This window comes from Neophocaena asiaeorientalis, unplaced genomic scaffold (genome assembly GCF_003031525.2).
Source record: "Neophocaena asiaeorientalis asiaeorientalis breed wild unplaced genomic scaffold, Neophocaena_asiaeorientalis_V1.1 scaffold43, whole genome shotgun sequence".
NCBI lineage: Eukaryota > Metazoa > Chordata > Mammalia > Artiodactyla > Phocoenidae > Neophocaena > Neophocaena asiaeorientalis.
In genome coordinates, this window is record NW_020173674.1 from 2,718,831 (window position 1) to 2,729,692 (window position 10,862).

At 53.0% G+C, this 10,862-nt stretch overlaps 1 protein-coding gene across 3 annotated transcripts in view; it reads left to right on the forward strand.

Annotated features, from left to right (window-relative positions):
• Nucleotides 1-10,862, forward strand: part of SHANK2 (SH3 and multiple ankyrin repeat domains 2) — a 544,903-nt gene that overhangs the window by 70,928 nt on the left and 463,113 nt on the right. For all 3 annotated transcript variants that reach the window (XM_024749302.1, XM_024749303.1, XM_024749304.1), the window contains exon 3: nt 10,627-10,845. In XM_024749302.1, coding sequence (XP_024605070.1) covers nt 10,639-10,845 — 207 coding nt within the window. In that variant the 5' untranslated portion in view covers nt 10,627-10,638. The remainder of the gene's footprint in view (nt 1-10,626; nt 10,846-10,862) is intronic.

The following is a 10,862-nucleotide window of genomic DNA, read 5'->3' on the forward strand; positions in this document are numbered from 1 at the left end:
TGTCCTTACCCCAGAGCTGGAGGCTGGATGCCCAGCGTCAAGGTGCCGGCTGATATGGTTCCTGGTGAGGGCTCGCTTCCTGCCTGCAGGCGGCCGCCTTCTCCTTGTGGCCTCACGTGGCAGAGAGAGAGGGGCACGCAACGGGTGGGGGACTCAGGTATCTCTTCCTCTTCTTAGGACACCAGCCCTATCTGATTAGGGCTCAGCCCTTATGACCTCATTTCACCTTAAGTACCTCCCTACGGGCCTCTCTCCAAATACAGTAACATTGGGGGTTAGGGCTTCAGCATATGAAGTTCAGGGACACACTACAGTCCGTAGCAGTGAGGCTTTAGGGGCTGCATTCGGGGCGCGATGGCAGAGCCTCCCAGGGCCCCTCCCCACGGGGCCTGCACTTCGCTGCGTCCCGTGTTGTGGTTTTCCTCTGTCGCTCAGCCCTTCCGACGCCCTCGCCCACGTGCATCTGAGTCCCGTGCTTTGTGCTCTTTGGGATGACACGAGTCCTTCCGAAGTTGCAGAGCTTTCCGGTGCCTGTTCTCAGTGTCTAATGGAGGTTTTAGCTTCCACGTCACTGAGTTTGTCAGTCTCTCCCTTTAGGCCTTGTATTTGGTGCATTCTTGAAAGAAAGGCTTTTCCCCTCTGATTTATTCGGCAAATAATCATTTCACGTGTTTGTGGTAGGTTGAGTCACGGCCCCCATAGATATCCAGGCTGTAATCCCTGGACTCCACGAATGGGACCTTATATGGCAAAGGGGGCTTTGTGGATGTGATAAAGGTCAGGATCTTGGGATGGGGAGGTTGTTCTGGACGATTTGGGGTGGCCCTGAATGTAATCTCGGGGTCCCCATTAGAGGGAGGCAGAGGGGGTCTGACACAGATGCACTGGAGGGAGAAGGCGGGCTGACTGTCTGGGGGAGTAGAGGTCACCCTAGAACCTGAGGAGGGCAAGGAAACGGAGTCTTTCCTGGAATCTCTAGAAGGAATCAGCCCTGACCACACCTTGGCATTAGCCCAGTGTGGCTCATTTAGGATTTCTGCCTCCAAAGCTGAGAAAGAATACCTTTCTGTTGTTTTATCCCAGTAAGTCTGTGCTCATCTGTTACAGCAGTGCTAAAACAGCGTCTCTGGAGCATCCCAAACTCCTTGAATAAGAGATCTTCTATTACGGTGTCATTTCGTATTTTTTTCTTCTAGACGTTTATAGGTTTGCTTTTTCACAGTCAAGTCTTGAGCGCGTGTGGCATTGGTTTGCGTGTAGGGAGCGGGGTGGGTTCTGCTTCTTAACACTTTCTACGTGAATACCCCACGATGTCCGCATCACGTATGTACTGGTTCTTTTCCCTCCGACGCACCGACACACGTTGGATACCCGCATTTACAAGGCCTGTTCCGAGCTCTCTGTTTTTCCACTGATCTCCGTGTCTGTCTTTGTAGCAAGGTCATCCTGACCTCACATTATAACTGCTTAGGAAGCCTTGGCAAACGATCGAGTGATTCCCCTCTTGGTTTCCAAAGTTGTCCTGGTTATTTTGGGCTCTTTCCCCTTGTCCACACACTTTACAATCAGAATGTTGAGTTCTGTGAACAGTGCTACCAGGTTTTCTGTTGGAAGTTACAGCACATCTGTATACTGTGGAGGACCTTTGTCTTTAAGATATGAAACCCTGTGATGATGGTGGATCTCTCCATCCATCTGGGTCTTCCTTCATTTCTTTCTGTGTTTGTTCTAAATGGTGTCCTACTAATTTTCTCCATAAAGGTCTAGCACAGGTTGCTTTAGATATTTTTTCTTAGATATTTTTGGCTATCGTTGGGAGTACGATAGTATTTTTTTAAATTAAATTAAATTAAATTTATTTTTGGCTGCGTTGGGTCTTCGTTGCCGTGCGTGGGCTTTCTCCAGTTGCGGCGAGCGGGGGCTACTCTCCATTGTGGTGTGCGGGCTTTTCATTGCGGTGGCTTCTCTTGTTGCAGAGCGTGGGCTCTAGGTGCGTGGGCTTCAGTAGTTGTGGCACACGGGCTCAGTAGTTGTGGCTCACGGGCTCAGTCGCTCCATGGCGTGTGAGATCTTCCCGGACCAGAGCTTGAACCTGTGTCCCCGGCCTTAGCAGGCGGATTCCCAACCACTGCGCCACCAGGAAAGCCCCCATAGTATTTTTTTTTAATGTTTTTTAATTGTCTATTGCAAATGTAACAGAATTCAGTTAACTTTTGTGTATTAATTTCTTATCTGATATTTGCTGCACTTTTTCACTGGTTTAAATAATTTATTACTAGATCCTCTTGGCTTTTCCACACAGAGAAGCATTATATCTGAAAAGTAATTATTTTCCTCCATCCTTTTAATCCTGAAACAATGTATTCACTTATCTGTTGGCTTGTTTATCGATTATACTGATGTTTGCTACAGGACTGGGGGAGATGCACTGTTCCAGTTAAGGAAATGCTCTTTTCGTTTTCGTGTTCTAAGAGTTTGGGTCCTGACTGAGGGTGTTTCATTTCCTAGTCCCCCGACATCCACCTTGGGGCTGTCAGGGTCTGGGCCTCTGATCCCTGAGGACACGAGGACTGTTGAACACAGCTTGGGTTTGAGAGGCGCCGGGAGAGACCGCCTCCCAGGAGAGGGAGGGACTTCTTGGCTCTCATTTTCCTTTGGGTGAGTTGATTCTTGGTTTCTGCAACAATGTTAGACAAGTGAGCCACTCGTGTTGTGAAGAGGTTAGGAGCTGGGTGCGCACTGGTTGGGCAGAATCTCTTAATTTATGCTGGAAGAAAACGGAAATGTGGGCCTGTGATAAAAGCAGGACTTCTTTAGAATTGTGTGGCCCCGTTTACCTTAGAGGCGCAGACGGGAGCCCCCTGTGACCCTATGGGAAACCCAGCCTGGCTCTCTCCAGGACCGGGGGAGGCAGAGACCAAGGCCGTCTTGAGTCCGGACAAGGAAGCGGTGGGGACCACACACCTGTTGCCTGGAGAGCACACAGTCCCGAGGGAACTGGGCAGCACGGAAGGGAACTGGGTTCAGCTCGTGAATGCTCCAAATCCCAGCATTTCTGTTAATCTACCCAGACCCCTTCTCAATACTCCCGTGTCCACGTAGAACACACCACGAAGGCGTGTGACCCTTCCTCTCATAGTCAGCGATCTTCGATGGAGACATCATTTTATTTCAGGCAGCTCCTTTTCTGATTCGGGGAAAATGATTTTGGCTGAAGGAGAAGGTTTTGAGTAGCTGTAAGCCTGGAGCCCTTTTCTTCTGAGTAGAGGAATATTTCAGATTTCCTGCCGTGCGTGTCTTTACGCAATAAGGACCTAGGGCGGCTGTGCTTGGCAGGGAGCTGGCCTGTGGGGGACGTGCACTGGAGGCGCGTGACACGGCTGCTGCGGGAGATGACATTTGTCCTCTCCAGGGGAAAGCGTTTCGGGGGCAGGTGCTTTTGGGAAATGCAGCATCTGCCACTCTCTGAGACGACCGCTCTGATCAATTCTGCGGTAAAGCGATTGGTGCGCTTTTGTTTCATCTAGTTATGTTTCCCAAACTTCTTTGACCAGGGGTGGATTGGAGCGTGTGTGATGGAATGGTCCTCAGAACGCTAGCTGGGAATCATTGGAGGTTAACAGGGCGGTATGGACAACGGGTATTCCCGGGAGAGAGCGAGGAGAGGGGAGGAGAGTCTGTATAGTTTTGGGAGTCGGGTCTGACCTGGGCTGGGGTGAGCCAGGCTTGAAGGAAAGACTCGGGGAGCTCGGGAGAGGGTCCCAGGGGGAAATGATGGTACCGACAAGCCATGGGAAGAGAGGACAGACCTCGTCCTCTGAGTTCCTCTGAAGGTGCAAGATGGGATGGAAATGGAGAGTTTATTTTAGACAGGGGCTGTGGAGATGCCAAGAAAACCTGGCTAAATGGCGTGTTCTGGTCATCAATGCGGTTCATGCACCCATTTACGGAGAAGGTCAGGAGGGTCTCACCCCTGTGTGAGTTTCCTGGGGCCGCCATGGCCAAGTCCCACAGCCTGGGGGGCTCACACACAGACATTCACTGTCCCCAGTCCTGGAGGCTGGAATCCAAGATCCAGGTGTGCACAGGGCTGGGTCCTCTTGAGGCCCCTCTCCTCCGCATGTAGATTGTCTCTCTGTGTGTGTCTGTGTCCTGACCTCCTCTTCTTATAGGGACACCAGTCCTGTGGGATTAGGGCCCCACCCTAGTGACCTCATTTCACCATAATCACCTCCTGAAAGACCCCAACTCCAAATACAGGGGTGCTGGGGGTCAGGACTCCAACATGTGAATTTGATGGGGAGACACGGGGGCTAACGCCACGCTGGTGGCCGGGGTCTGCATTTACACCACCCACCGGCCCTGCGGCGTGGTAGAGGATGTGGCCCTAACAGATGGGGTGGCTGCCATGTGGCGCCAGGTGGGCTGCAGCTGCGGTCACTCTGCTGGGGGTAGTTGAGGGCGGCGGCTTCCAGGCAGGGGTTCTTGGAAGAGGGAGGTGGTGCTTGACCTGAATCCTGGTGTCTCCCCGTACTCTGAGGTGTGGTCTGAACCCTAGACCACCCCTACCAGGTTCTGATTCAGTTACTGGGGGGCTGGTGTTGCAGCAACTTCCAGGGCAGCCCATGCCCCTGCCCAGTGCCCCAGGGCCTCCCGGCCCCTTCTCAGTGGATGTGTTGTATGGGTGCGGGGAAAAGTAACACGGATTAAATGAACACAGAGACACAGGGCATGCTTTTTCCTCACCTTCCCAGGCTGCTCTCATGCTCCACCTGGCCCACTCCTCCCCGAAACCCACCTGCTTCCACCACCCTCACTCGCTCTCAGCCTGCATTGACCATCATCTGTTAGCAACTTTCAAACAGTGCGATAGAACCCGGGCTTCTCCCGAATCCGGTTCCAGACCTGCCAGTTCTGCTGGAGGCTGCTGCCAACCTTTGGCTGTGACCTTGACCCGAGTTCCCGTGTCTGTACAGAGTGTCAGTGCAGCTCCTCAGGGAAGGGGTGGTCTCACTGCTTTGATGATAAGATAGTTATATACATTCGAACGTGCAAAATAAATGAATAGTCACAAAATCTTGCTTCTAGTGTGTTAAATGTGTCGGGTGTCTTTGAGATTCCAGTTGAATAAAAACCTCTTTTTTGCAAGAAAATCATACACACACAGACACACACACACACACACACACACGAAATAAACCAGAGCTGTGGACTCTCTCCATTTTTAAGGTGATCTTCATATAGATGATTCTTGCAACTTTGACCTTGATAAAGTCAGCCTCGGCCATGGGTTTTTTGGTTTGTTTTTACTACCAAAAACAAACTGACTTCTGTCCCAGGTCAGGTTTCATATTTTCTCTGTGTCTGGAAGGAACCAAGAGGAAAACCTAGCTGCCTGTTCCTCACAGGTGTTAGGGGACTCATGAGACAGTTTAAGATTTTATGTTTTCTTGGAACGATTGCGTGCTTCCCTGGAACACTTCGGCATCAGGACATGGAGTCTTTGTTAAAATTGCTTTTACCATCGTTATTTTCTTTTTCCCTTATTAATAGGTACCCAGCGGGGCCAATGAAACAAACACGTTCTAAGAGACATTGAACTTTATCGACTTGAGTTTGTAGAGTTTGGTATTTTCCCCAAGAGGTTAGTTATACTAGAAACGTCTGCCCGTGGGTGGTGAGTAACCTTCCCTCCCGTGTCCTGGCGCTGACTTTTCCTGGGGCGGGTGGTATCCAGACTGAGTTTTGGTCTTTCGGTGCCTCTCCTCGGAACCTCTCCCGCTCCCTCATGATGATAGGGTTAGAGAAGCCTGTGTGAATTTCAGATGGATGATGTTTTAGCATGCGTGGGCCCCATGCGCTATTTAGGGAGTACTTAGGATAAAGCATATCCATTGTTTATCCAAAATGTAAATGGCCCCCGGTGCCCTCTGTGTCACCTGCGATCCCACCCACAGTTAATAATTAAGTGTTTTCCCAGGTGTTTGCTTTTCCCATGGATCAGGTGATCCCATTACCCAAGCCCGTTATTAAGGTCAAGACCTTCTTGCTGGGGCTTTTGGCCTGAACTCCTAGGACATCCCGGAAGGAAGCAGGTACCGGTGCTGCCTTTTCCCTTTCAGACCCGTCCAGTGGGTGTTGGTGGCAGACACGTCCCTGTGTGACAATCACCCCTAAGCCGATGTGAGGGCCACGGTGGGGCCCTCGTGGCCAAATGATGTCTGTGGCCGGTGGGGAAGCTGGGGACGCAGGACCCCTTCCCCTTGGTGTTGTCAGTTCTGTTCCCAGAGTCGATTTGATTTTGCCTGGCACAAACATCCTCAAACCACCACCATCACCGCTTTCGCTTTTCTGGAAAGAAGACCCTGGGGTCAGGCACACTTTACTCTTTCGGCCTGCGTGTCCACGATGGGTCACCAGCATGGGGTCTGCAGCTGCAACGTCACCCTGGAAAAACAACGAATTTCCAACATTTGTACATTCCAAGCTTTTGCCTCTCATCTGACCTGTCTCAAAACCACCTGCGGATCTGGAAATGTGGGCTGTTCACAGTCCTGCCCAGCAGCAGTGGCTGGAGTTTAAAGGCGGCTGACGCCTGCAGACCCAGCATGTGGCTGAGCTCTGAGCTTCTGCCAGAACGTGGCACCTCCCCGAGGCCTGCTGCCCCCGACTCCTGCCCAGGGTTCAGCGAGTGTCCCCTGTGCTCCAGATGGTGGAGGGACAGTGAGGATGGATGGAAGTGCTGCATTAGCAAGAGGGTGAGACGGGAGGCACATCCGAGGGCTTTAGAGAAAATGGACATGGTAGAAGTGAATGATCGGACCACAATTATATTTTAAAAATTTCAAGCCATGGTAGCTGTTTCTGGAAGCCGGACCTGGAATGCACTTGAGGGAGGCACACCAGGGCCTGGCAGGCATGGGCGGGGGCTGTGTCTGCTCTGACCTGGCTCTCCACACGCCCGATTCTCGAAAGCTGGCACTGAGGCCCACACTGCTGGAAGCCGATGAGCTTTCTGGGGTCCCAGCTCATCCTGCATGGGAACGCTGCCCCAGAGACCCTCACCCTAATCCCAGCCCTAACCCTACCCCAACCCTAACCCTACCGCAACCCTAACCCTACCCCAACCCTAACCCTACCGCAACCCTAACCCTAACCCTACCCCAACCCTAACCCCTACCCCAACCCTAACCCTACCCCAACACTAAACCCTACCCCACCAGCAGATGCCCCTGCCCCTGCCCGTACCTGGCCTCCCAAGGACCTGACCGTGGTCCCTCCTCATTTGGTACGGATCCCCACCTGTGATGCGATGTCCCGTCCCATTATCCCTCTGCCTGTTTTCTGCTGGTCCCTGCTGGCTTCTGAAGCAGCACAGACACGGGGTCAGGAGGGGAAGAAGCAGCTCTTACTGGGGCAGAAACTACTCTGCACTAACTTCCACCCATCAGGACAGAAAGAAGCCACCGAAGCCCGGAGAGACCAGACCCGACACCCGCGCCCGTCCCATCCACCACTGACATGGCCCCTCACCCCCCAGGAGGAGGCGGGGCTCATCCCTCTCTGTCTCTCTGTGCTGATGCCTGGTGATTCACAGTTACAGGCACGGACTCGGCCCCAGGCGACCCGGAGCTCTCACTCATTGCATTCAGCTGGGGGGCGTCTAAAGCTAATGTGATATTGGGGCCTCACCCAGACCAATTGAATCAGACCTTCTGGCACCACTGGTTTTGTTTTTGTTTTTTGTTTTGTTTTGTTTTTGCGGTATGCGGGCCTCTCACTGCTGTGGCCTCTCCCGTTGCGGAGCACAGGCTCCAGACGCGCAGGCCCAGCGGCCATGGCTCACGGGCCCAGCTGCTCCGCGGCACGTGGGATCTTCCCGGACCGGGGCACGAACCCGTGTCCCCTGCATCGGCAGGCGGACTCTCAACCACTGTGCCACCAGGGAAGCCCTTGTTTTTGTTTTTAAAGATCCCAGGTAACTTTCCTGTGCAGGCAGGATGAAGAACCCCTGTTCTAGAGGATATGCTTCATAGAAACCTGGAACCCTAGTTGGAAATAATTATTATACCCAACTGTATAATACACAATTTATATTACATTATAATACATTATGATAATTACATACATATAATTATATGTAATATAATAATATACAATTATGTCTATATTATAATTGTAACTGTATTATATATTATATAGTGTCTATGTAGCATGTAATTATGCCAGGCACTTACTTTTTTCCTGTATAAATGGTGAACGAGCGAATGCAGGAGTGAACGTGTTAGTAGAAGTTGCAGCCAGGCTGTCTGGGACCTTCCTAAGGTAGAACTGGGAGTATCCAGACCCTGCCCTTGGCCACAGCCCTCTCCGCCCTCTCCACATTTTGCACTTGTATGGTTGGGAAAACATGAAGCTGAAATGACAAAGTCGTTTGGCAGTGAACACAGGAATTCCCAGGTGCCCTGAAACGTTAATGCAGAACGACACGGGTGAATTCTGGAAATTTTAATTTAAGAAGTCAAATCTCCCTGGGTGATTTGGATGATCTGCTGTTTGAGATGTTTAGCTGGGGACCCCTCACGGGTGGTTTGAAGGCAGAAGACAGAGGAGAAGGCCAGCCTGGGGGATTGGGCGGGTCGGTCGTCAGGTGCACAGATTCACGGCCCGTGGGCCAGGGAGAGAGCCGGGCAGGAGGGACATCTGGCAGCATGGAGCCTCTTGGTTCCGGGAGGACCTGGGGTGGAGGGCGGGCTGGCCAGGGAGGAGCCGCAGCTGGCTCCTGCCCCGAGCGCTGTGTGGCCACCCCGAGCAACGCCAGATTCTCCCGAGGGTCACAGTGAGCCAGAAATCTGTGTTTTCATGTGAAGCCTCTGGGTTAGGACACATTCTAAACCCTCTGCAGGCCAAACAGAAGAGCATCTGGGGGCCACACTATCCCGGCCCCTTGCCCAAGGATGGTCCAGATCCTCCCGGCTGGAAGGGAGCCCCTGACCTAGTCACGGTCTTGCCTTTTGAGGGTGCGGTTTCTAAAGTGGCTCCCGCACTTTGCCGGGCTTTGTGTGTCTGGTCAGTTGCTGCAAATGTCCAGGGACCTGGTGGACAAGCAGAGAAACACTTCCCGGGGTGTTTACTGTCCTTCAATGAACTCTGGAAATAGACGGTGGGCATCAGCCTTCCCAGACTGGACACTGAGTTGGCAGTGGCCGAGCTTTGTCCTACCTGGGACTTTTCTGAGGCTCCCCGCAAAATGAAACAGTGCAGGGGCCATGCACCCCAGCACCTGAGGCAGAGGGGCAGGTGACCTACTCCCTCCCCCATCCCCTCCTTCTGCTGTGAAATATTTCCAACACAGTGAAAGGAAAGCACAGAGAATAATGTAGCAAACATCTGTGTCCCCAGGTTTGTCGAAGTTTGGCATTCTGTCCTGTTGGCTGGAACCGAACGTTACAAGTGGCGTCACAGGCCCTGTGAACCCCTTTCTGCCCCTCCCGACCTTAGGACTTTGTGTTTCCCATCGGTGCCTCTGCCCCGTCACATCACACTCACAGTCAGTAGACAAGTCTGCATCTTTCCAACCTTTGTGAACAAGGACACCATGTCTGAATGGTCCTACAGACCGATTTCCTTTCTCAGGATTACATTTGGGGTCCTGTGTGTGTAGCTGGGGTTCAAGCCTGATCACAGCTGTGCAGTCCGTGGGAAGAAGAGAGCCTGTGAGCCGGGTCGCCCAGGACACCCTGGTTTTGCAGGCAACAGTCTTGGACATCTTTCCTGTGCACGTGACCTTGGCCTTTGACCTCCTTTACAGAGTCACGCAGAAGTGCACCTGCTGGTTTGGCACGTTCGTTCCCCACCAGCACCCCCGGGTCGCACTGGCTTTTATCCGAACCTTTCTGGACCCCTGCCCATAGAGCTGGGGGTGTGCCAGTGGGCTGCCTGCTCCCCAGTTCTGTCCTGCTAACAGCCGTGGTCCAAGGTGGCAGTTGGCCTCCTGACCTGGGTCCTTCATGGGGAACTTTGAACTTTCATTGCGCTTGATGGTAAGGAAGCTGCCCTCCCAGCCTCCACGGGCTCTTGGGGACCCCCGAGCCTCCCCCGTCAGCCTGCCCACGACTTTGGGTTCTGCTGCACTCCTGGGCCTGGAGATTATCTCACTTCTGAGCCTGGCCCTGTGCGCCGGGTCTGTTTTTACACAATACCTATCATTGCTGTGTTTGAAGCAGAGGGGGTTATCATAGCGGGAGCTCAGCACCCTTCTGACCTGAAGCCTGCATCTCTTCCCTTCCTGCTGCTCTGTCCTCCAAGAAAAACAAAGGGAGCCTTTTCTCTTACCTCGGAACGTTTCAAAGTGCCCCACTGCCCCTTTGGTTAATCCCCATAAGCTGTGGTCATGGCCACAGAGAGTTAGGGCTCCTTTTAAATGCTGGGTTTCCAAGCACCGGGACAGACAGGGCTCACGGGGTCCCCACTGGGTCCTGGCGGCCTCCTGGCTCGAGCGCCGGACAACGGGTCACTCTGCCTGTGATCACGTCCACAAACGTGGGAGCCTGCCTCACTCAGACGCCCCCGGGTTCTTTCTTCAATTTCCCCCAAAGTTTATTTTCCTTCTCCCCCTCCGTGTAGACACAAACAGCCATGCCGCGCAGCCCGACGTCCAGCGAGGACGAGATGGCCCAGAGCTTCTCCGACTCTTCGGAGGAATCAGACTCGGACAGCTCCAAGGAAGAGACCATCTACGACACCATCCGGGCCACAGCGGAGAAGCCGGGCGGCGCCAGGGCGGAGGAGAGCCAGGGCAACACCCTGGTGCTGCGAATCATCATCGAGGACCTGCAGCAGACGGTGAGCCTGCGCCCGGG